We start from the raw sequence: 27247 nt of genomic DNA on the forward strand, positions 1-27247 counted from the left end.
TTTTAGTACTTCTTTTATAGTACTAGCACAGTGGGCTTATGTTCTAGAGTCCTAAAGCCTACATCAAAAAACAACTACTCTTCGTTTGTTTGTTTAAGCGTACATCGTTTAAAATATATTTCTATGAATCATCATGTTTTACATTACTTTCTCCTATTAACATCCTAGGATATCTACACTGTTTTGCCCTATTATTTGTTATGTTCATTGTTAATTTACCATGCACCAAAATTTCATTACTGAGTGTCAGCTGCACTGCCATATTGTCATTTGTTGTGATTATACCATTTCGTATTTGTTATCTACATGAATGACACTAATGAACATTGAACACGTCAAAATTAGTTTTTTGATTCAGCGACTGAAACTAAAAGATGTTTTGAAAATGTATTTGTTGACAATTATATTGTTTTGGAGTGCTTAGAAAACCTAAGATAGATCCTATGAAAATTTTGAGTGTTTTAATGTATCGGACGTAATAAGTTATTAACAAAATGAAGGCTTTAGTTGCAACTGTAATCAGCCTTGCACTCACGACTGTGGTGATCGGCAATGCCTATTACCAAAAGAAACAATTTTATCCATCAATAGTCTACCTAACAAATTCAAATCCTAGCATGGCTGTAAGTTGTCATTTACTTTTAATCTAACTCTGACATCTACTGCATATGGTTAATGTACTACAATGCATTTCACAATATTCCCAATTCTTGTTATTAATATGATGAATTATCACCAAAAATGTATTCATTGTCAAAATACATTTGTATTATAATTGCAGGTTATGTATTTACAAGCTTTTATCCTTGTTTTATTACTTGGTAAAATCTTCAGGAGAATATTTTTTGGACAACTGCGCCCAGCGGAATTTGAGGTAAACACATTTTCACCCATTTAAATATTTGCTTATTTATAAAATTCCCTAATTTCATAGCACAAAATACAGAACCTCTTGGTGACGAGATACATAACTGTATTCCCCCACCATTATTAACTTATTTAATATTTGTCAAACTATTATTCATATTTAAATGTGTGAATAACTTTGTTTTAATTGCGTAAAACTTTTACTTAAAATTTTTTATTCAATTAAATTCAAAATTATTTTAAAATACAAGCTAGTTTTGAGGGGCCTAATATTAATAGATTTTTTATTTCATTTGCAGCATTTAATAGAAAGATCTTGGTATGCGATAACTGAAACATGTCTAGCTTTCACAGTATTCAGGGACGATTTTAATCCAAAATTTATTGCTTTATTCACTGTGTTGCTGTTTCTGAAAGCATTCCATTGGTTAGCCGAAGATAGAGTGGATTATGTAAGTATGTTAACTGATAAAACTGAGTATTAACTTCAAGGCGCTAAGCAGATACTTTGCTTATTTTAATATCGTGTGTGCTGCAAGGGAAATCAAGTGAATAAATAAAATAAATGAGTATGCCAGCTAGTACAATCTATTTGACTGTTTTTTAAGCCACATAAGGTCTTTTAATTTATGTAAGTTCATAATTATTACACTACTAGCTTTTACCCGCAACTTCGTCCGTGCGGAATAAAAAAAAATGCACACAAGATAAAAAAGTTCCTATGTCGTATCCTAGTTCTAAGCTACCTCTCCATCAATTTTCAGCTAAATCAGTTCAATCGATCTTGAGTTATAAATAGTGTAACTAATACGACTTTCTTTTGTATAATATAGAAGATTTCATTCACAAACATAAAATTATTTTCTCTATTATTCAGATGGAAAGGAGCCCTGTAATTGGCTTGTTGTTTCATTTACGGATCCTAACTCTGCTGACGTTATTAACACATGCTGACTTCTTTTTTATTCATCACGCTTATCAATTTACAACATCTAAAGGGCCGTCAGTGCAACTCGTTTTTGGATTTGAATACAGTATTTTACTGATTATGATCATCAATATTGTCATAAAGGTTTGTATCTTGTAAATGTATTATAGAATTTGTTTCATTTATAATAATTTCTTAAAGAATTAAGGTAGTAAGATATTAACTCTTCTGATAAATTAAAAGTTACGGGTTGTTACATCTCTTAATAGATGTAATTCATAGTTGGGTCGCAATTGTGGCATAGTGTTTACTAATGTACATGGGAATGTTAGATGGTATCCACAGTTGTAGACGTTTTTGAGTTTAGTCTATTGAAACTTTAAAATATACAAAAATTTTTAATTAGCCATTCTCTGTCCACAGTACACACTGCACACTATTGACTCTCGATGGGAGGCACCATGGGAAAGCAAAGCTGCAGTCCTATTGTACACTGAGTTGATTATAAACTTCCTGAAAGTACTACTTTATATTGGTTTTGTTGCTGTCATGGTTAGGATTTATACATTGCCTCTCTTTGCGTTCCGACCAATGTATGAAACAATGAGGTAAGATATAAATTTACATTTTAACGAATAATCATAAATAGGAATACATTGTAGTATATTTTATGTGAATTTGTAGGAGTTTCAAGAAAGCGTATAACGACGTGGTTCTGTCTCGTCGCGCGATTCGCAACATGAACACGTTGTACCCAGATGCCACGGCCGCGGAGCTCGCCGCCGCGGACAACGAGTGCATCATTTGTCGCGAGGAGATGCACAGCGGTACACTCAGATTATTTATAAACCTGTTATATATATAATACATAAATATATATAAAAAATTAGCTTAATAGTACCATTATCAATGCTTAGGCTAAAACACTTGAGTAACTAAGCGGGAGGATTTTCTATTGGATAATTTTTCATTATCACAAAGGATAACCTATCTAAGAGATTTTCAGCGAAATTACCATCTAGTGTAAATTATCAAGCTTAGAATTCATTTTAACAGGAGCAAAGAAGCTGCCTTGCAACCACATATTCCACGCGGCTTGCCTCCGACTGTGGTTCCAGCGGCAACAGACATGCCCAACGTGCAGACTGAACGTGCTGAGAGCGCCTGCTCCCGACACCCCGCACGTACCCGACGGCATTCCCCCCGGCAATGTCCCGCTCGTCAATGTACCACTCGGCAATGTACCCCTCGGCAATGTTCCACTCGGCAATGTCCCCCTCGGCAATGCTCCGTTGGGCAATGCGCCACGCGGTAATGCTCCGGTCGGTAACGCGGCCGTTCCCCCCCCTGCACCGAACGTCGTGCCACCGCCTTTCCCGAATATACCACCTCCACGTAAGTATTGATTTTTATATTGTACATTCAAATGTTAAAAAATATATTTATTCCTTATATAGATCAAGAGCATGTCTGTTTATGGTGTTCATTTAGGATTTACTTTTATTTTAAAACTATAAATAAATTAAAATAATCAACATATATAGCATGTTGTGAAGTATTATTACACTATATTATGTACTCAAAGTTTGATATAAAAAATATCAAGTTTACAATTTAATAACAAAACGAAAGCGGGTTGCTATAAAAATAAACATGCACGATAAGAAATAATTGCGTTAACCTTGCATCACACTATGTATGTTTGTTGCACATTAAAAATGTGTTTTAATTTAACTTATAAGTATCTATGTACTACAAAAGTGTGTTATATACTTTTTTCATAATTTCGGGCGCGAACAATAATATTTCTTTTATTATCTTACCACCTGGTTATATGAAATAAATCTTGATAATTAAACTGAGATATTATATATTATCTTAATAATTATCACTATGATAATGTATGAGTCAATGCTTATGAGTAATTTGTATTTACATCAGGTGTTTCCACACTATATCACTTGTCACTTCTCTGTACAATAATGCCTAGAAATAAAAATCCGATTTGGGAGAAATTTCATTGTAGTCGGAGTAAAAATAGTGGACTTTGGGCGATTTGTAAAAAGTGCAAAAAGGAAATGCAAGGTATCTTACATCGCTTGAATAGACACGTTCAGATTTGTGAAGCTAATGTACGCGATTGTTCTGAAAATGTCGAACCTTTGAATGGTAGGTATGCGTGGTTAAACATGAGTTTTCAATGCACAAAACGTATTGTTGGTCTTTTTTTATTCAAAGTGAATAAGAAGGATAAAATATATTTTATACAGGTGTACGGTTAGAATGTAATGATGATAAAATCTTTATTTCTAATGAAGGATTGAGAGAAAAACATAATTAGACAAAAATAATGCTGATGTTTGTAAATTTTAATATAAACTGGACCAACTTTATTGACTAGTTGTCTGGTGCACCTCGGTGGTTGTATGAGGTGACGACGATGTTATATGGAAAATTGCTTTTTGTGTATTAGTGTAATGAAGTGACATGATGAGTAAGGTGAGTGGTTTTTGCAGCGATGATGGGATGGGGCCTGCCGCCGCCGCCCCCGCGCCCCGCCTCGCTGGCCACGCTCAGCGCAGCCGAGCTGCAGCGTATGGAGGGACATGAGCGCAGGAACATCGAGGCAAGACTACAGGTTAGTGAACCAGCCAAATGAGATTTTAGTGCTAGACGAGATTACGAATGACTCTAGAAGAGGCGTGTTACGGATTGTGACATACATTTAAATAATAGTGAATGAAATAGGCTTAGATATACTTAACCATCGGGTATTAATGGAATAAAAATAATAACTCACATACTTAATGTGTGCAGTTGTTTTAAAATTGTAATGTGACAAAGATATTGAATGATTTCGCATTGTAAACAGCTGCTGCGTGAGATCCAAGCGATGTTGGACGCGTCAGTGTTGCTGATGCAGCAGTACTCCGCCGTTGTTGCCAACTTACCGCAGAACAGCGCCAATGTTGCCACACAAACTGACAATATGTGAGTAGACCTTTTTTTAAAATGATAACTACCGCAATGCTATTTATTCAGGAATATAAATATTCTTTGTAGTCAAAACGAGCCAACGCCCGGACCTGCCCCTGTGAAGGTGAAAACGGATTCCGATGTAGGGGCCGGTGTGTCGAGCGCCACGCCCTCCACTAGCTCGGCCCAGCCCACCGCGAGCCCCGCACACACACAACACACTGACGTCTCCAGTTCCGACAATACTAGATTACATGTCGATAGGTAGGCAAATATCACTTTTTATTTATTTTTTATAATGAGAGAACCATCTGTGTTTGTACATAATTTTCACAAGTAGAAACACTGTTATATATATTTTTTAATTTGTACTGACCATTCTAACTTATTATCTAGAGAGCCGAAGACTGAGACCGACGCCGACGCGGACGAGCTAAGAAGACGTCGATTGCAGAGATTTACGGCCAAATAATAAATACGATGCACGGAAAATTTTCAGTTCAAGTTATCAACTTGCTAATTAATTGTAATGTAAAAAGTGTTTTGGTATGCAAACATTGTGTATTCTAATCGAAAACGAAATGTATTTATGTTCTTGTAAATATAAAGGGTTATACACATGAATACATTTAAATAACACTTTATTTTTTTTACACTTTTTCGAATTCAACTAATTATAATCTTAATTTATATATACTATTACATTTTAGGAGTTGTAAAAAGCATTAATATATCCATATACCTTTGGGTTGTAGTTTTCTAGGACTGGCATTCCGTTGAAGTAACAACTTCTATCGTAAAGTTTGACATCATTTTTGCAATACCACACATTCTTTGTACCTTCAATACCATCAACATTTAATGTGTTCAGTTCGAAAACACCGAAATGATATTTCTGTCCGTCTGTTTGTATGCAGTTCACATAAATCGGTTCCGGCAATTCTTGAACTTCTTCCTGTGAATAATTAATATCAATTTTTTAGTTATATAACTTTGGAATTACAACTAATTATTTTGTATTCCATAGATTTTTTCTCCATTCAATTTATTATAGAAAAAATATTGATTATTGTTACACTTTGTATTTTATTCAAATTATCCAACATCTAAAGGTTGTGAAGAAAGGGATGAGAAGTTTCTTTTACTTTAATTTGTAGAAATGGATTCGTGAATAAATGGCGAAGAGAAATTCCGCATGAAGACGAAGAGGAATCCTCATCAACCTTAGCCTTATCTATTTTGTTTCGAAAAATGATTGTTTAATTGAAATACTGTCTTAGGGTTGCATTTTAATTATTTAGGCTAATTATTTTACTTAACATTATAAAACATTTTATCAAAACATAATAAACTTACAAAACATTCACATAAACCTTACATATTCACAAACTTTCATCGCTTATGTTATTTTGCAACCTTGAGGGTAAACGTTTTATAAACTTTGAATGTCATATTTATTTAAATCAAATTAACAGCCAAAAAAATAAGTTTCAGGTTTCTAACTGTAAAAATGACGATACTTCCATACCCTACTTCCATAAATTTCTACCCCTACTTTAAAACCCTTATAACTACCTTTTCTCGCATTAAAAGGTAGCCTATGTCCTAACTCAGGCTCTAGATTATCCATGTAACAAATTTCTTTTAAATTGGTTCAGTAGTTTTGGCATGAAAGGACAGACAGACAGTTACTGTCGCATTTAAAATATCAGTAAAGAAGTTAGGACTAGTAAGGATTTAATGACATTAATGGCGATAATTTTACTTCAGAGTGCAACATAATATACAATCTATATTTGATATGTAATTTGTTCAGTTTAGAAGGTAGCCTATTGTAGAAAAAAATCAGAATCGGGGATTTTATGCAATAATCTTAAAAAATTCATTAGTTTGACACTGCCCTTTAAAATATTTGTCATTTTTGATTACCACAGTTCTATTGTAACTGTCATTTTTTTATCACTAATATCTAAATTAGAACATAATTCATAAATCCTATTTTGATGAAGTAAATCTTTTTTATGGTTACTTAACTAGTTCATAAATATGTTTGGATGTAAAACTGTGAAAACCATTCAATCTATATCTATTAGGCATAAAAACATATCTACTTAAAGATAGAATAAAGAAACAAAATAGTTACCCCATGCAACTCCTTTGCATATGCTGAAGCCACGGTGAATGCATGAGTGAGTGCCCGGCCATATATTTGTGTGTCGGTAACTGGTGTTTCATAAATATTGTTCACTTCTGTTCTGTTGAAATGCAGCCATGTTGTATGTGGATGTTTCCTACTTACATTGAATTCAATGGCTGCAATGAGAAAATTATATTTAGTCAATAGATGTAGGATAAATTAAATCAATATGAGACATTTTTACTTTAATATGATGCAATAGTATGTACAAAATTATGGTGATCATGTCTAAGTACTGAATAAACATAATATTGGGTATTTCTTGAATATGTTCATGGATAACAATTTTCAATCTTAATTATTAACCCTTTCCACTCCAAGGCTGTTTTTGTTTTTATTCCACCAGCTCCACGCTAAAATTACGTTTTTTTACTTTTAGTGTTTTTTGTGTAATTTGTAAAAAAAACGAATTTTTCTTATTTAATAAACTTTGTTTTATGAGTAATTACATGATACTATATTAAAATCCTAAATTTTAATCTTTATAATCACTTTTGGTTCTGCGACTTGTTTCGGGTGCCCTAAAGTCTCCAATGAGTGACATGAGCAAAGTTTGTCTGTACTTCTTATGACTCATTGCTACTTTTCCATTTCTTACACTCCAGTCTTTATACAACACATATGAATTTATAACAGAGACCTCTAGCCCCCAGAAAAATAGTTTTCTCCACCACTTGAGTGTTTTTCTTATAAAGCAGTACGAGATAAGTTGTTTACGACGCGAACATATAATGGTGCGATAACAACTAGTTTTATTATGTAGCATCGATAAAATTTAATTGAATTATAGTATCTTACGATTCTAGAATATGTTTAATTCATTCATGATTCAAACATTTTAATAACAAAAATCCCTCCTGTTTTAAAATTTTCCGAAAAAGTGGTATTACACCATGTCGAGTATGACTCGACAGTGGAGCTAGTGGAACAAAATTAGTGTCGAGTGACACTCGACATTGGAGTGGAAAGGGTTAAACTAAATATTAAGTTTACGAGAGAATAAATTGCTAAGAGGAAGTGCTTATTGGTACAAATTAAGAATTAGAGTAATATTTAATTATGAAAATAAATTTATGAGTTTATAAACTTACGATATATGCTTTTTTCATCATAAAAATGTTCTGGAGGCAATGTGACAGTGTGCTTTATAGGATACAGGTCTGGTATTTCAACAAATGGGATGTTCTTCTCATTCATAATATCATGTTTCAATGGACTATTACTTGTTACCAATATGTTGGAGACATCTTGAAACTGTATCAAGTCATCATCTTTGTCAAACACTGTTTTGCATTCCACATCATTCAATGCATATCTTGTCTGGGTAAGTTCAAAATCACTGCATCTTTCAATAAGTTGCAACAGTTTGTTGGTAATTATTTGACTAAAAGAGAGACAATTACAATGTTAGATCTTGTAAAACATGTTAAGTGCATCTATCTATAAAAGTGACATGAAACATGTTAATAGTCAATCTCTTGTGGTGTGGTGGAGTTGTTTTATTATAGTTTCATCAATAACTTTGAAGTAAAATACTTACTTGCGTCTCCGATCTGTTATCCCCAAGATTCTAGGAAAATTATAAGCAGGTCTCACAGGATCTTTAATCTTGGGCAGCTTTTGCTGTTCACAATCAAATACATTGGATGATAAAATTGCCTTTTTGACTCCTTCATGAACAGCTTTTGGTACAGTTATTTCAGCCAATTCTTCAATTTTATTTGGTAGTTTGTTCTCTGCTATTATAGTTTTTGTTAACACTTGAGCTTGAGCAATACCTTCAAGTAAGACAGTTTTGTTGGTGAGTGTAAGGCAGGGTCTTGTTTTGTAATCCGGGTGTGTCTCATCTAATGGTAGTTGAGGTTCATATGGGCCAACAATATTTATTCTGAAATTTAAAACAATATTTGAATTAAGCTCACCATTTGAGGTTCTTTAAAAATTTTATGAGATAAATTCTCCTGTTGTTTTTCAAAGTCTTATCTTTTATAGATAAATACGGCAGGTATACCTCTCCCGTGGTCCTGGTTTTTCTTTTATAAATTCAAGTGCATCTTCGACCGGAATACCTTTTTCCCTAAGCACATCCTCGACACCGGTGTCAATCGGAACCCGCTTTCCTTGTACTAACCAATGTTTTTTAAACATGAAATCTATGTGTTGTCGATTTAATACTCTTGAAAGTTTCATGTTTAATCTTTTACTTTTCTAAAACAATTTTTACTTTGTTAAAATGAGGTTATGAATTCGATTTGACAGGCTGATTTGATTTAACATTGACATTTGACAACAAAGAGCATAGAAACTGCTTTTTTATTTCATGACCTGGTAACATAGACCTTTAGGTCATATCTTATTTGGAAAGTGTTAATTACTTTGGAGTTATAGAAACTGCGTTTTTTGATGTGAAACATCTATAGAATCACTTGTAAACCGAATTGTTGGCGTGGCGACGCTTGCCGTGGCGACGGGTCACCACGCTATACTAAGGTATACATATTTTATGTGTTTAGTTTAATAATATTTAATATTATTTATTATTATTATCATTGTTATCATTATTATTATTTATTTAATTATAATATTTAATATTTTATGCATATTACTTGTACACACACGATGTTTCACATCTGCCAGGCGTCCCATGACGGCTCACAAGTTTTTATTTTGTTTACAGAGTTTATATATCTGTGAATTTCATGCGATATTGTCAAAAAGATTAATTTTAGTATCATTTTCGCTGATATGTAGCCACAAATTAAGCTTATTATTTTTTCTATATATGTGCATAAGCTTTCCACTTTTCATTATTAATTTTCATCTAATAAGCGTTTTTTCTAAAGTGATATTCGACTTTCTGGGTTTCGTCTGTTAATAAATGAAGTAGTGTTTGGCAACACCATATACGTCGCTGCGCGGAACAGGCCCAGGAATCTTCCATACTTCTGGTATATATTATATTTTTCTGTATTTATACTATTGTACTCTTTGGGGCGGAAGACAATTTTGCCGGGGGAATGGCAAAAAAGTAGCGCGCACATGACCTTCAGCAGCCAAGATATTTGAAACAGCCCATACCGAGGTCCCTTGCTCATTCTTACTGTATTGTATACATTTAAGAGTATTCTTAGCAAAACTAGCAATGCACCAGCAACTCACCGATTACTGAAAATGTGGTAAAGCGTAGAGCATTGAAAATGAAAAACTTTGAAAATGAAAAGAAGGTAATCAGTAATCAGTAAAAAAAAACTCTATATGATTTCGTAAATATATATATTTAATTTTATATCTTCCATCAATACATACAACGACACTTATTACATTAAAATTTGGCTGCAATTAGATGTAAAACGTAACGTTTCTTGTTATAATATGGCTCATTAACGATTAATATAATGTGTTGAATTCACATGGTATAAGAAATTTAACTTATTCATCTAAAGAACTACTAATTTATCGAAACAAACGGGGAAGACATTCGAATTTATTATGATAATATGATAACAGCACCAACGCATCGAAATCCACCGGGCGTGCTCGCGATACCGTATGATATTGATGGAGGAGTAATACTTTACAAATAAAACTTATCGAAATATCTTCGGTGTATGCTAGGAGCTATAAAAATTGAAAATAATACATCTAATTAATTTCATAACTAGTTAGACATTACAATCCCTTATTACGAGATCAGCGACAAGTTGATGTCACCCGATGTTGCAGCATGTTGCTATTGTGTACTAGACATTTGGCGCCCCAAAGTTTCCGGCACTATCTTGTAAAAATTGATTAGATCTCTCTTTGTAGTTTGCCTAACAGCGAAAGTCCCTTTGGTAATTTCACATTAGGTTCACCGATTGGTGGGTATTTTAGATTTCCGAAATCTTTGGACCTTTCTGTATAGAAAAAAAGAAAAATAATTTTTGTGTCCAACATTCTATGTATTATTTTAAACCGCATATTGCAACAATTGCGAATCAAACATACAACACTTAATAACTATTATAATATAATACCTAATTTTATCTTTATAAAGTAACAAATTAACTTATATTTACAGTATTATTAAATCGATACCAGAATTTTACTATTTAATCTATATATGATTCATTTCAGTACTTTATAATTGATTAGATTCTTGATTAAAATTTGAATCCATAAAACCATACAGTTACTTCAAGCTCGTGTGAAATTAAAATTGTGCCAAATGGCAACAGCACTAATTTGGCGGAAACTAAAAACAATATTTATGTTGACATAACTTTAATTAAAAAAAATGAATAATACTCTTTTTGTTTTAATACTTTAATATTTCATTAAATCTTGTTTTTATGTTATTATGAATGTAAATATGTCCAACAAAAGGGCTTAAATAGGAAACTGATTGTGACAGTAATTTTTTTAAAAATACGAAACAAAAATAAGAACAACAATAAGTTGTGTAATAGTAAGGCACCGTTGGTCGTGAATGGATACTTAATATTTAGGGTTTAATATGTTAATTGTATTTATAATAGAACCATCAACGCGGTCGTATGTTATTTTTTTAATAAGTATAAATTCCACTGGTGGATGAAATGAGATCAAGTCCGAAGTTTTACATGACACCTACTTTAGTTGATTATAAAATTTAGAGACGCAGGAAAATAAAATAATTTTAGTAACATTCGTTTAGTTAAATGTCTCCTTGTAAGTAGAGGACAATATTTCGTGCTATTTCATTCTTTGTTTTAGTAACGACACATTTATACAAACCATTTCCATGTATCAAGAAATTATGTGGAAAAAAAGCTTACAAAACCGTGTGATGACGTGTCTTAAATACAGCACCATATTTAAATGTAGATAATAAATATGTATACATATTTTTTTAATTTATTTTACAATGATTCAAAATTTTCAATACCAAGTATATCCTAAAACATTGTAAGAAATACTTTTAAAAACATAATCAAATTGTTTTATCCCAAAATTTAATGTTTTCTTTGCCAAAACAGCTGTATATATATATATATATATATTGTTGTCTCTGTTTTTCCAAAGATAATGAAAGGGACGACTGCAGTTTTCTTTTCTTTCTCTTGTAAAGAAACACCATTCAACGAATGCAGTTACATAAACTAGTCTGTACAAATGTGTCATTTTAATTTAGAACTTCTATTATCTTAAAAGGCGCTGCCCTTTCTAATTACAGCCATAATAAAATATGAGTATAAAATTCAAAGATAAATAAGTGATTGAAATAAAAATCGATGATCTGAAGTAAAATGTGTCTCATTTGTGGGCTTGCTTGTGACTTGCGCTTGTTGGCTTTAACTCGGACGATGGTCGCTTCAATCGTCGTCCTTCTTCTCCATCTTAGGCTCGTACATGGCGTGCAATTGTTCAGGAGATATTCTGCAATGAAAGGTAAATATTAAAACTTTTGAACGTTTAAACCAAGACTTCCCAAAGGGGTCGATGTCGACCCCCTGGGGTCGATATTGAACTTAAAGCATTGCTAATTCTCACTCTGTTTTCTTCTATTGACCTAAGTCAGAATGAATAATAATAATAATAATATTAATTGATCTTAAAAGTAGGTAATTTGGCCATGGGGGTCTGTGGTAACGGTTCATTTTGGAAAAGGGGGTCACTTGTCCAAAATAGTTTGGGGATCCCTGGTTTAAAGTAACTATAATGCAGTGACTTTGGGCCTCGGCTGCGGAGATGAGGGCTACTTCGAATTCTTTAAGCATATAACATCGATTAGGTTTTCGTACGACTATTTTGGGCGATATAAGAGGTCAATTGTCAGGACGAAGATAAAAATTTGATTAAAAAAATCCAGAAGGTTCATTGATGATATTATAAAATAAAGTTACAAGTAAATAATCTTGCTTTGCAAATGAATTTAGAGGTCAATATAACCTTTTCTTTAATCTGTGTTCAAAAAAACATAAAACAGCAAAACGTTTTTGGAAATTACGAAAAAAAAACATCTGTATTTAACGATCTTAATAAACCAATGATAAAACTAAAATGTGAAACACATAAAATTGCAAATTGTACATAAGGTTATATTATTCTTTGGAAATCAAAGAAAAAAAATGATTGTGCCTTTTTACGAGTATTCATGTGTCGTTTCGGTTTATCGTAATTTTGCGTAATAAAATTCTAAATCCAAAATATCACCCAAACTGTACGCAGGTAGCATCAGGCGGAGTTTAATCAAGAATTAATTAATTTGGGATTAAGTATTTTGTTTATCCAAATTAACAAAAAAAATAATTCTTCATTTTGTCCTCTAGAGTTTGTTTACATTTTGTACTAAGTATATGAAATAATAATATGAAATATTCAAAGTAAGTACAAACTATGACATAAATAAATAAAAAGCAAAGCGTTATGCGTTACATTATGTTTTTTTGCCTTAACATTGAAATCTAAGATGTGACCTCGAGGCACTGAAAGTATTTGATATGTTTGCATACTGGCAATGTTTTTCGAAATTATGTAGGATGTCCATTAAACCATAATCGTTCAGTATGCTAAAAGATTTGACCAGTCATTTAAGTAAAGTCACACACAGTCACAAATCATTTTAAATCTTAAAATCGTATGGTTCACTAGAAAGTTAGAGTAAAAGTCAGTTAAGAGTAAGAAAACCGATATTTTTGATTAAGTTAATTGCTAATACGATGTAATACTTACCCTAGCAGACTCTGTAGATCGCAGACGAAGCGGTAGACGTAACGCTTGCCGGCGGTCTTGTGTATGATGTTCTTATCGTAGTAATAGCGTAGGCCGCGGGATAACTTCTCATAATTCATCTTGGGCTTGTTCTTGCGGATGCCCCAACGCCTTGCCACCTGGTACATTGAAATACAAACTGTATGGCGGCTCCGAATATCGCATGAGAACTTGCGCACACTACATTCGTAGGTGTCGGTGGTACCTTATATGCAAGACGATTTCTTTTATTCCTCACGAACGTAGTCGCGGGCGACAGCTAGTACATTATAAACAATCTAACCGAATGTCATGAACTATAACATATCTTTTAATTTTTACTATATTTTAAGAATATTGCTACTAGCTTTGTTTATAGTCAACTTTAAGACGCCACCATTAGAAATTAAGTTTGTTTTTTTAATAAATCAAATACATTTTTCACGGAGTCATATATTTATTATACTTATAAGATTATTTTATTAAGTAAATAATATGTTTGTTAAATAATCAAAATTAATTTGATGGTGCAATAAAATATTGGAAAAACAGATTGCAATGAACAGAGCGTTTTATTTCTAGAATCACTATGTCAAAATTTTATCTCGAAGTTAAAGACACAATGTGATAACATTTATTAAAATTGTCTTTTATCATTGGATGATAAATTTGGCATCTCTTTTATGCACTAAACCGTATTGGGATTGGCTTTTTTTAAAACAGATAAAACTTTAATTAAAGTCGTTTTTGATTCGTTTTCTTTTCATTTATTTATAAGTATATTTAAAATTTTATTCGAATCTCTATTTTGATATTATATGACGACTAAAACTGCAGATCTTTTTTGAACATCATATGCGGTTAATAAATACTTGACGTAGAGCTTTCTGGATAAAATTGGCACTAGAAGAAGTATGTAATATTAACCTCATCGGGGTCCGTTAGCTTGAACTCCCAGCCGTCGCCGGTCCAGGAGATAAAGCCCTGGCAGCTCTTGTCCGTCAGCAGCTCCAGTAAAAACTGCCATAGTTGGATGGGCCCTGAACCTGCACAGTAACCCACGCTCGCTTTACTATGTACCACTCATTTTATATAACAACACGTTCACCTACTTTCAACATAACAGCTTCAGAGATGTTATTTTACAATTCTTTTAAATTAAATTGTTTTAAATAAAGTAATACAATTCTACAAAAAATAATAGGTAAGAAATTGGTAAGGCTTTTAGCAAACACATTGATATGGAATCTATCAGGTAATAAGCTTAGTAGTAATTGATGTCTACATGCTATTCCGCGTATGATTTCTGTAAGCCATTATAGCTCGACTACCGAATCTTAGTACTAGCTCTAAGGCAGAGCATACAGCGACCACCTAATCCTAATACTAGATGCGATAAAGATTGTCGTAACGTGTCGACCTACCGGTGAAGCATGGCCCGGTGGCGGGGTAGGGCAGCTTGTCCTGAGGCAGCAGCGCGTGCTGCTCAGCGGGCCACTCGGCCCACTCGCACGCGCCGCCATATTCCGCCGCGTAGCCTTCGCCGTACACCTCGCCGCCGCCGCCGTACCGACCACCGCTGTCTGCAATACAATAATTATACATTAATACAATTTCCATTTTCAAACTTTCATTTTATAAATAAATCGATCTGCAAGTCTTGTAGTTACGTGGAAAAAAAACATTTATCCATCCATCTTAATTTGCGCATCTAAAAGTACATATATATAGTAATATCAAAAAATATATGGTCTATTAATTATCTGTCCAATTAGTGTCACTAAACTACTATAATAAAAAATAAAAAAAACAAAACCATCGTCAAAATATTCATATTATCCGAAGAGTTAAAAGTATCGATGTTAATGTAACCAGACTTCGCCTAGATTTCTACATCGGAAAAGAAACTACGGATGTTGAATTAGCGGATATGAGTCGCCGACTTGTGTCATTTACTTTAAAATATTCAGAAATTCGCACACGGGATGTCGAAAGGCGAGGCGAGTCGAGATTCCCACTGTTCAGTTAGAGCGTGGCACTTGATATAAGCTGGTTAAAGTCTTATAGTTTGTTAAAAATAACACATTCGTCCGAATCCATCCAAAATCCGAGTCCAAATAACAATCGACTTGAGTGAACACAAATTAAAAATAAGCGCAAAGAACAGTGTTTTAAAGTGCAAAGAAGGTTATGTGTTTATGAAATTTAAACTAACACGTGAGTAAAAAGTATAAATCAAATCTAGAATTTACCTCATTATATTATGTTTTTTTATAAACAAATCAGTGCATTGCTGTGACATTTTCGAGAAACAACACATTGAAATAAGATGAAAGGATGTGGCGTTAATGATCGTCCATCTTGAAACTGAATATGTTCATTAATTATTCGTAATACAAGAAATCTCTTTGTTACTTCTATCGTTGCGTGATCTTTTCTAATTACGAGATAACGTTTGTTACAGACTTTGTGAACGCGTTACACGGATTTATTGTATCTCGCTACAAAAGTGCACATTTTTCATCCATTATCATACGCATGCAATATTAAAAAAAATCACTAAACTTTTTTTTAAATCACCACACCACATCAAAATTTACAGTACCACATATTAAATGCAATTTGAGATTATTATTTGTAGTAAAACTTTCATTAATTAGTGCATTGTAATTATTATAGTTACTCACTTCGTGGGTATGGCTTGTTATAAGTGTGCGGTTGGTATTTATGTTCGTGCGTGAGTAGGGGCTGCGCGTGCGCGTGCGCATGGTGGTAGTAGTCATCGAGGTAGGGCTGCGGCGGCGCGGCGGGCGCTCCGGATGGGTACTCCGGCGGGTAGTACTCTTCGAGGGGCGAAGCGCCCGGCGCGGAGGCAGCGCCGCTCGCTTCGGGGTAGTAGGTGCCCGTTTCCCGTGGACCGCCGGTCGTGTAGCCACCTGTAAGAGCAACAATGAATTATTTAATTAATATTCTTATAGAAAAGCAAGGGTTCTTAATTTCAATATTCTTTTTACTCTTCTTACTAAATTCTTCTAGAAAAAACAGATATAATTACAGTTTACTAACTTTACATTTGTACGTAATTACAATCCAAGAAGTAATGAAAGTACATTGCGAATGAATGAGCAGTTTTTATTAAGTTAACTTTAGTCTTAAGTTGCGTAATTCAGAGTTAGTTTCCGGAGGATATGTCGGACAGTTGAGGCAATCGTCGCTATTTTGTCATTACGTACGGCCTGCCACTTGTACAGATTTTCATTGATCGATTGATTTGTGAACTAGGTATTAAGAAACAATGTTACAATTGCAACATGAAATTAAAGACATTTAGTTCTTGATGAAGTTAGGTTTACTTAATGAAAATGTGGTATGATGGAAATAATGATTGTTATAATTCTGTTTCAGACTCAATATAGAAAAATGGACTACTTTTTACTCTGCAAAGTTAAAGTACCTACTGTTTACGTGATAACATCAAGCATTGTCGTAGCGATTCTCGAAACAAGAAATTATGTGAACACTTATTTCTTACTAGAGGTAAGACTTGCTCACAAATAGTAATCGTATGGTTTTGCACAGGAATTTAAGTAAAACTTTCAAACTTGTTGCTTATTAATTAGATTCTTACATCATTTTATGTCAGTATCCTTTATAACTGTTGATACCAGTTGCTAAACAATCTTTCGTAACAGACGTTTTAACGGAAATCCTAAATGTGTTTGTGTTACAAACCCTGTGAAAGCTATGCAAATTCAGACTTGTCTTTATAAACTTATCTTATGTTTTATCTTTCTTGATTTTACAAAATGATTTGACAAGATACACTTTTTTATTGATTTCAAGCAAATGTTAATTATATATTTCTGGTATTTAATATTTAAGATTTAATACACTCAATGCAAAAATCATAATCATCACCATTGATTTTTCCATAGTTATAATCTAAGGTACTGGCTTGAAAGACATTAAAAAAAAATAGCAAAGAGTTAATCCTTTGATTTAAATTTCGAATTTGGAACGTTTTATAATAGTGTTGTGTGTGTGGTGGGTGCGTGTGCGCTGCGCGGCGTGCGGGGCCCGCGCGGCCAGGCGCGACCGTCGCGGTTCACGGCGCGCCCTTTGTTCTGCCGGACCCGCCGCCGCCGCTACACCTCGCCTCACCACTATTCATCACAACCTCACGAATTGCAAACTTTTTGGAATGTGTTATTTTTGAAATCGGAACTTTTTATAATCATAGGATTGAAACTTACATGGTGTACCTATAGGCATGGCATACAGATCGTTTGGAAAAATATCGGCAAAGTTTGTCGGCAAAATATGAATTCGTTTTTGCAAATTGTCCTTGATTTTTTTAATTGCGCCATATTCTGCCTTTCTCTCCCGAAATTCCTTACACAACAGTTTCTACATTTTATAGTAAACAGAAGTTATCATTAAAGAAAGGAGACCGAAGGGTAAAAGATTAGACATAAAATAACGCTTATTAATAACGATAGTGTTTTAAAAGCTCTTTTAAATGAAACAGATTTCCTTTACATTTTAAATCAGTTTAAGTGATATCTATGCCGTAACGGTACAGGGATTTTTTTTAGTAAGTTATCTGTGATAGAATCCAACACATTATCTACATACATATTTAGATAATCGACTGCTTCATACAATTTCACTTGACAGCTATCTTAAAGATTCCATGTCACCCAATTAACTGAGCAGCGCCTAATTATTTTTGAATTTTCGAAAAGAAACTTTATCTTCGTACAATAAATTAAAGCGTTAAGTGAACAAAAGGTGTTGTGTTACATCCGTAATCGATTTTTTTGTCTAATCGAGTCATTCGATAGGTACTGGCTGCATTAAAATGCATATAATTCGCTCGTTTTTATTTCATCGCTTGGGCAATATCCTTTGCCACTTATCTTTGATAATTTTCCTTTTAATTAAATTTCAAATGTAAAACAGTGTTCGTTAACTTTATCGGGTTTTTAATAAAATTTAATTAATTTGGTAATTTCAATGCACGTCGATAGACGGGGTCCATTTTTAGACCTTTGAACTTTAGGGTACGGTATGAACAGTGTAGTCAATGAGTAGGACAAATTAACAGACAACTAATTAAGTTTTTTATAGCAGACTATTTATACTAAATCGTTGAATTTTAGACAATGGACATCACTTATAAAACATACATTTTTACGGTGTAATCGCAAACTTACAGATTTTAGTACCTATACTTTACTGCTGATTTAATAACTAAGCTGTAAAATTTGTACTGAAGTTGTGTATTAGAAGACGAACGAACTTTTAAAAAATTCTTTAAACTATTATAAACTTAAAATTTACAATACAGTAATGTCACATAATATAATATTGGATGCCCAGTCTCAGCATCGGTAGCCCACAACGCGGGCTATCGGTTCGATTGGGCAATTTAACAATAGAGTGTGTCTGCGGGCGGGGAGGCGGACAAGCACGCGAGCAATCGCTGTACCTCGGGGTCATCACTCTCACGATTGTTTGACCATTTCATTGACTGCCGCTGTGATTGTGTGTGCATCATAATGTCGACTAAACTATACCTACAGCGTTATATGTAGTTTCCTAATAAGATTATTTTCTTTAGAAGGCGTGACATTTAGAATTCGTAAAGTAACCGCCTAAGCACTACACTTTAAAGCTACACATCTTCAGTTTTAGGTAACTATACACCTATTACATCATACATTATAGTAACAAATATAATGAAAATGCAGTTATTTAGATGCGCTGATTGGTCGAGTTGGTGGCGGGCCGTGACAATTAGATTGGATGTGGTCAGCTCACGACCGCTGACCGCGGTATTCCTAAAGAGCTAATATTGTGTGACTTTGGTATAGTTTATGCAATATTGCATATGTGGTGGGGTTTCACTTTTATTGTATGCTCTTAATGTATTTAGCTTTTTTGGTATCGTAGGTTCACAATTTAAAAAAAAAAACATATAATTGTCTCTGTTTTTTCCATAATAATGACAAGGATGATGATAGTAGGTACACATGTTTAGGTACTTGATACCAAGGATTATATAAATTAATTTAAAGACTTGAAATTGTATGAATATTATCAAGCATGTGGGTAAATACAAGGGACAAAGTGCAAAGTACCAGAGTGTCATAATCTACGGTTGTTTTTTGTTATGTGTGAGTGAATTCACAATGAGTAGCAATCAATTTAAGAACGAATTGCGTGTTGCGAAGGTTCAAGGGCGCCGATCTTGTCCGGAGGTCGACACTGACATTACTACATCGTTAATGACTTTTTGTTTTTTTTTGTCCATTTTCAAAAACATGATATAACAAATTAAGTATAATTGCCAGTTTGTTTTAGAGGTTGATTCTTTTTATGAAGGGATTATCGGTGATTATATTATACTTTAGGTGCATTAGACGAACTAGTGGATGTTTAACAGTAAATAATAAGTAAAATAAATGAAGTATAAGTTATTCTGTTTTTAAAATAAAAACAAAATATCTAAAATGTATTTCCCTTCGTTTCAGGTAAAAATACCAAACAGCAAGGGTGTTTATTTCCAAACAAAACTCCTAACACATTTTGTTTACATGTTAGCACAAACTTTGAGCAAGAATTTGTCGAAAAATTGTAAAAAAGAAAACTATTTGAGAGTCGAAAAATAATGGGGCGCGACAGGGAAAGAACAAAGGCGTGTAAACAAATCACTGTTTGGTGTCAGGCAGACAAATAGAAATATTTTAATGAAGCGAAGTCGGCTAATTACAGCTCCCTTCGGACGTCGGGGCGACATCTATAAATCTAATAAAGAACGTTCGAAGTAAAAAGCTCCCTCGGGATCTGACCCCGGGACCTCGTAAGTCTTCCGTCGAGCACGCTCACTCAACGTGCACGGGTAACTTCCTTTGATATATAAACTTTCTTTTGCTTTTGTTGTCAAAATAACTTTGTGTAAATAACCGTGAGATGAGAGTTTTTATGTTTTTATACGGTGTCAAAGTATTATTTTGCAAAATTTTATACATACTACGGTTTATGGCAATTACAACTCGGCAAATAGAGATAATTTCTGCATGATCTATGTCCCTCTTTTAATCCCTAATCCCTCTGGGTGAGGGCAAGATGGACGTCAGTGTTTCCTTATCCGAAGAAGCTAAGCTTATCCAAATTTTTAAACAAAAATGTATCAAGTAGCTTCAATTGATATTTAACATTATGATTGCTAAATACAGATAGCTAATTGCAATGACATTATTTTGCAGGTTAGTACCCCTTTCGGAGTATGAACGAGAACATGAGCGTGGTAAAAGCTGAAGTGCAGCGAGATGAAGAGGTTTGGTGCGGGAGGCGTAGTGCGGGCGGCGGGCGGCGCGAGGCGGGGCGCGCCAATCGTACGCGGCCACGCCTCGCGCGGGTCGAAAGGTCGACCACGACCATTGGCGCGGAACGATCCCGGACCACAGATAAAACATCAACTGCCGATCACCATTACCAAATGTCAAACCAAAGACAATCTTTCAGTTTTTTTTGAGCTAATGGTTTTAATAAAAACTGTAAACGTGTAAATAACAGCCAGGTACATACTTTAAGTTCATCTCTTTCTGTCTATCAATTTGACTATTCACTTGCTTAATGTTGTTAGATTGAGATTAACTTTTTTTTTAAAAGGCAAGGAAAATGTCAAATTAAAAACAACCAACATTTTATGAGGGTTACTGAATTAGTCATCAATATTATTTATATGAACTGGATAATAAAAAACTTTTGATTTCCTTAAAGATGAAGGTCACAGGAAACTGAATGCAATTAATAATTGCCACAAAGTTGTTATGGAATTGCATAGTCTGTGAAATATACGAACAACTAGATACATTATGTATTTCCTGCGAATTATTTGACATATATCCAAGTGCCTACATAAGATAAGCATATATAAATAATGTTTACCTACTGTTATGACTCAGACTTTTGTGCTTAGTTAAATTTAAAATTATTTTCATGTAATAAAACTCCTTCATATCTACGACATGTGCTGACCATAGACATCGAAAACAATAGGATGACTGGCTCATTTGCTGATGTGTTGCCAAGCTATTGACATCCTAGCTGAATTCGAAGCAGCCAGTTTTTTTCAGTATTTTTTGTAGAAATAGCAATACATAAAATTTGTATTTGTAAATAATTTTTGATAATTTTAAAGCACGCTAAGCTGAGTAGGCCACATGTGACAGTAACTCTAGTCTCAGCACCAGCTGCAACTCGATTCCCGCGCTTTTTTACTTCTTTTCAGTGAAATTTGAGAGCCGCGAAATGTTCCTCTCTTCGTGTAACTTTTTTATTGATAAGCACGCGCTAAGCTTGCCATATGGCGTTATGACTGCCAGTACATTCTGACAAGTTTTTTATTTTTAAATATCTTGTCAATAATTTATGAAAAATTTCTTTTCTTCTTGGCGTAACAGGAAAGAATACCCTATATTTACTTGGGGCTTTCTTTTCTCATTCTACATTTTTGTCAATAAACATAACATATAACCTTTATAACAGTCAGTAGCCAGTAAATAGGCTAACTTCCATAGTTGATAAAGTGTACAGTGTACTGTCGATACTAATAAATTAAAAACGTTAATTTTTGATAAATGTAATTAGCCTGAAAGAATTTTGTACGACAAAATCCTATTTATTAGTATTTTAACAATCGCCGCGTATTAATGTAGTCGGCGAAAGAGTCCGCCGACATACGCGCCAATGCCAATTTGAGAGCGGAAGTCGAAATATGATTTTTTTTTAAATTTAGAAGCGGCGGCGGCGCAGGTGAGCCGCGCGACGACAGCCGACGTTGAGCCAGCGACATAATGTTGCCACTTTAAATAATTTAATATTTAAATGGCGACACCAATTATCTAATTTCTTTGTAAACAAATTCAGCGTCCCGTATGTTTGCTATCCAATGTATATCATGAATATAAGTTTTCTGTATTTTTATAGAACTCAAAAATGGCATAGGTTGTTGTTATCTTCGAAACTTATCATCTGTAGTCAAATGTCAAAGGAAGTTCATTTTTGATCTGAATTAAAAACTATAAGCGAGGGTAGAAATCTCGATAAGCTTTCACTTTTGAAAATCTCTACACACAAAAAGTATGTTGTACAAATGTGCGAGCACCAGGTGTACAGGAGGATGGCACTTTTGAGAATTAATTAATTTACTTTGAAAAGCGAGGGGTGTTCGCTGTTTTTTTCTTGTAACTAACGTAAATTTGTGTAAATAACATATGTAAAATTCTGCTAACATACTTATTGTGGACACTACGTATTGTGGAGAGTTTATTTTTAGGATATAATCTTTATTTTCTATGAAACTTCTAAAATAATACAACACAAAACATCACTACGGTGCCGTAGTATGTAATTCGATCTCTTGCAAATGAATTTTTCTAATAAGTTCTTACAAGATATTCAAGCTTTTTATTTTAAACGTTGTAAATTATATATGGCATAACAATTACTACTTTTTAATATAACTGGCATTAATACTTATGAGTTGATTTATGGTTGTAGTGTTGCACGAGTGTTGCACAAGTCCGCAAAATGCACAAATATAAACAGTAATCGTGGGAAAATGACATTCATGTTAAATAAGAGGAAATCGCAGTCATCGTAGCGTGCTTAAATCAAACTCAAAATTGGAGCATCTTTCGGCAGGAAGTCTTAAATATAAGTCGGGGACACGGCGACTTGTCACGTGACCACTCTCTATCAACACCAATTATTATTTTTAATTTCTAAACGATGCCCGAAATTTATATCCCGTTTAATTCGCAGAAAGAAATAAGTTCAACGTTTTCATAATTGATTGTTTCCTTTGGTGCATAATAAACTTGTTTTTTTCTTTTTTTTTTACGTATTTAATTTATTTAATCTACAAGCAGCTGCTGTAAATTAGAAAAAAAGAGAACTAGTCGCGTGAACAAGGTCAAAGTAGACTTTTAACATGACAGATTTCTTTTTTTTATTTGATAACTTTATGAGTTTTTTTTCAGATATTATGATTTGTAGTTTCGTTGCAGGACGTATAAAGTGTCAGCTTTTGGTAAAAGTGTGAAATTTAATTGATCATAATAAAAATACGATATTTTCATTATAAATATTGAAAGGTATTTTTATTGATTTTATAACATTTTTACATATGCGCCAGAAATGGTGATAGGAAATTTGTTGGAAATTGATATAAGCCCCCAATACTTTTTATAAGTCACAAAATGAAGCCATACATCTCGTATTAGAATAAATAAATTGTAAACATTGATGTAAACATTTCTAATGTTCTCAACAAGCAACATTCATAACAAATAACATATTTTTTATCTACATCATAATATTCGACCGGATGTCATTGGTGGCCGTGTTACCGTAAAACTTAAAACTTCGGTCATTTCTCCGCTCGTTTTATGTATAAGCAGGGAAGTGAGTAAAATATTGTGTTTAATTATTCTATATGAACGGATTTTATTGGCAATAAATATCGGATCTGGTCAGAGGCGACGTGTTGGGAAGCGTCGTTGAGGAACCCACAGGGGACTCTTTATTTTTAGTAAGTTGAGGTCATGCACTTTTATAATTTTTTATTGGCATGTTTGTATTTATATTATTTGTTCTTTATGATCTGTAATTTCAAGCGTAGATAAAGTTAATAGATTTTACGTAGACTTTCATATAATACTTAGCGATTAACGTTAGCGGCCAACCTTCAAAACTAAGGAGGGACTGGAAGAAAAAGAAAAGACTACAATTCTGTGTGAAAATCTATAGTGTACTGATCGGATACACTAAAATGAAATAAAATAAGTTACTTAAGTGGTAGAATTATATCCAAGTTTACTTTAATAAAAATATTTGATAGAACAAAAGTGGGCCAATTTTAAATTAATCTAATTTCTAATGCCATTTTATAGATTCATATTACGTTCGTAGTTAGATCCATAGACAATTCTTAGAAATCCAATCATAGATCAATAAGCGGTAAACTGTACTCGACCGAGCATTACATTGTCTAGACCTAATAAACCACAGAGCGGATGAAGTACCAGACAGCGCGTTGTTCACGCTTCATTACACACGTGTGTATTGCTTGTACAATGATTGTATATCAATTACACATTTGTTAATCAATTAATAAATTTATAAATAGAGTTTCAGTAAACCGTCTTATTAAATTAGGGTGGATTGCCACTTGTAAGCTTTTGCGGATTTATTTTATTACTTTCGTAGTTTATAGTTAAGTAACGTTTTTTAATTCATAACAGCGTACTATCCTAATTTAATTAAATTGCCAATTCCAATGTTCACTATCCCTGTCATTAAAAATGTTACCTACTGTTTACTTTTAATAGTGAGACAATTTACCTTTTTACGTTTCTGTCAAAGTATCTAATGCAAGTGGTAATTTATTTATCAATGTTTAAAACTAAGTGTCAGTTGGTGTCCTATGCTTTGTCTATGGTCGCCAGTGCGCAGGCGGCAGGTGCGCGGCCACCTGCGCACGCGCCGTTCGTTACAAAAACGCCTCGCGAACGACCCGCGCCGTCCGACCCTCGCGCCGCCAGGGAAGCCGTGTCAAGACTTGCATTGCTTCATTATATAAATGTTTATAAATTGGTTAGCGATCTCTTAATTTATGATATATTCCATAGTAATAAGGATAATTATCTAGATAAACTCCATTGGGTTAGTTATGCCGAATAACGTCCCGCAATCAATGTTTTTGACTCTCTTTTATTCATCGGGAAGTAATGGAGGAATTCGTCATCGCTATAAAAATGATTACTTCTCAACATAGACGGCTGTTTTCACAGTACGCTGTTCATTTGCAATATTCACTACTTAAATTAATAAAAAAAAAGCTGATTGTATATTTTGAGAATTTAAAGAATCGTTGTTGTCAAATGGTTATGATTTATGAATGAACTGGAGATAATATAGTGTCTGCGAGTTGCGAGTGGCAGACGCTCGCAGGGCAGGATGTAGTGGCGCTATGCTCCGCGGCCGGAAACGCGGCCCATCAATGGACCTACGTGACTAGTCTTACGTCACAACGTCGTAAACTATAATTCAAGTTATATCCATGACTAGCTGTCGCCCGCAACTCCATTCGCTCGGTTTTAAAGAAAACTTAGTTATTAGCCTATGCCTTTTTCCAGAATATGTTCTACATCCAAATCAAATTGCGACGAAATCCGTTTAGTTAGTTCTGTAGATACCTTCTAAAAACATCCAACCATCCATCTAACATTCGCATTTATAATATTAGTAAAGAATCAAAATTTATAGTTCAATCCTACAGATTAAAATTGTCATGATTTTGAAGACGTCAATTGTGTTATGATTTTTTTTTAAGTTTCGAAACAAAATTCACAAGTCACAAAATAGGTTAAAGCACTTGTATTAATAGTTGCACAAGAATTGTTTCATCGTAATTGGTTTCTACTAGTGGATGAATGTAGAAAAAACATCATACAAAAATGTAAAATATAACGCAATGGTTTCTTACAAGTTGATACATGATTGTTATAATAAAAGTTGGATTAGAGGTCCGAGGAAGGCGGTTTAACTTGGTAGAGCGGCGAGACGGCCGGAAATGGCCATTTTGTTATATCAATGAACGCCGGGTATGACGTCATTGACTAGACAATGACGTGGTAAAGACTTGAACTGAATATTCATAATTTGGTATTTATTTTACTTAACATATTGAATAAGAATGTATTTTATTACTGCTTATTATATTGAAAGACGTAAAATATCATTGTTTCATAAATCTAGAATTTTGTATGAATGCATAATTAGTAGATTCAAATACTTTGTATAAATATTATGAGGTGTTATTCAACATAAACAAAAATGGAACGAGGTTTAAATACTTTATTATTCTTTGCTTCTAATATGATGATGGCAGTTAAGAAAAAATAAAGAAAGAAATTCCAAAGTCAACTGGAACACAAATACAGATTACAATGCAAAATAAAATAAATCGAAGACGAATATTTCAAAATGGTTTGAAATTGCAACCGGTTTATCACCGAATACAATATTTTCGGTTAAAGCGTTTTCAATAAGCTATTTTTGATCGACAAAGAAGTCAGGTAGCAGCTGCTTTATTTTCCAAGAAGTTGCAAAGAAGTTAAAAATTTATATATAAAACGATGGACCGACATAGGCTATAGGGTGTTTCCTTTTTTCCCTTCATTGTTGTGGTGCAAATAAAGTTTTCCATTTATAGACTCAAACAATTTTAACAGTTGCATAATAATGAAATAATATGTTGGTAATCCAAAAAAATTCGCTCGAGCAATTTAATTTAAATTGATTTTTTATTTACCTAAAAGTTTCTAGCGTTAGTTACCGTTTTTTTAATATGAGCTTTCTGATACTAGAATTCATATGAGCAATGTTTATTAAATAGATTTAAAAAATACAATAGCGATAATTTTTTGTCATTTCACTTTCACGATATCGGTATATCTGATATGGCATGTATAATAAATTTGATAAAATTTGTT

At 33.5% G+C, this 27247-nt stretch overlaps 3 protein-coding genes across 5 annotated transcripts in view; 1 reads left to right on the top strand and 2 right to left on the bottom strand.

The window, feature by feature from the left end:
* Nucleotides 1–293: 293 nt before the first annotated feature.
* LOC106721684 (E3 ubiquitin-protein ligase synoviolin B) lies at nucleotides 294–5379 on the top strand. The gene is made up of 11 exons (XM_045681896.1): nucleotides 294–623; nucleotides 782–874; nucleotides 1167–1319; nucleotides 1745–1939; nucleotides 2219–2403; nucleotides 2480–2622; nucleotides 2852–3190; nucleotides 4312–4433; nucleotides 4668–4786; nucleotides 4859–5035; nucleotides 5168–5379. Exons 1-11 carry the CDS (start codon nucleotides 495–497, stop codon nucleotides 5241–5243), a joined length of 1731 nt encoding a protein of 576 aa, XP_045537852.1. The 5' UTR covers nucleotides 294–494; the 3' UTR covers nucleotides 5244–5379.
* Nucleotides 5380–5405: 26 nt separating this feature from the next.
* Nucleotides 5406–9220, bottom strand: LOC106721683 (39S ribosomal protein L37, mitochondrial). Its single transcript, XM_014516707.2, has 5 exons — nucleotides 8980–9220; nucleotides 8509–8856; nucleotides 8060–8352; nucleotides 6915–7084; nucleotides 5406–5726 (listed from the first exon to the last, which is right to left on the bottom strand). The coding sequence occupies exons 1-5, from the start codon at nucleotides 9156–9158 to the stop codon at nucleotides 5478–5480; spliced, it is 1239 nt and encodes a 412-aa protein (XP_014372193.2). The 5' UTR covers nucleotides 9159–9220; the 3' UTR covers nucleotides 5406–5477.
* A 2769-nt stretch (nucleotides 9221–11989) lies between these two features.
* LOC106721639 (ETS-like protein pointed) overlaps nucleotides 11990–27247 on the bottom strand; it is a 121611-nt gene continuing 106353 nt past the window's right edge. For 2 of the 3 annotated variants that reach the window (XM_014516635.2, XM_014516638.2), the window contains 5 exons: nucleotides 16367–16615; nucleotides 15104–15262; nucleotides 14607–14725; nucleotides 13662–13819; nucleotides 11990–12365 (listed from right to left, as the gene is read on the bottom strand). In XM_014516635.2, the coding sequence (XP_014372121.2) occupies nucleotides 12302–12365; nucleotides 13662–13819; nucleotides 14607–14725; nucleotides 15104–15262; nucleotides 16367–16615 (749 nt within the window). In that variant the 3' untranslated portion in view covers nucleotides 11990–12301. The remainder of the gene's footprint in view (nucleotides 12366–13661; nucleotides 13820–14606; nucleotides 14726–15103; nucleotides 15263–16366; nucleotides 16616–27247) is intronic. The other variant, XM_014516637.2, reaches the window with a different exon arrangement.

This window comes from Papilio machaon, chromosome 17, assembly GCF_912999745.1.
Source record: "Papilio machaon chromosome 17, ilPapMach1.1, whole genome shotgun sequence".
In the NCBI taxonomy this organism is placed as follows: domain Eukaryota; kingdom Metazoa; phylum Arthropoda; class Insecta; order Lepidoptera; family Papilionidae; genus Papilio; species Papilio machaon.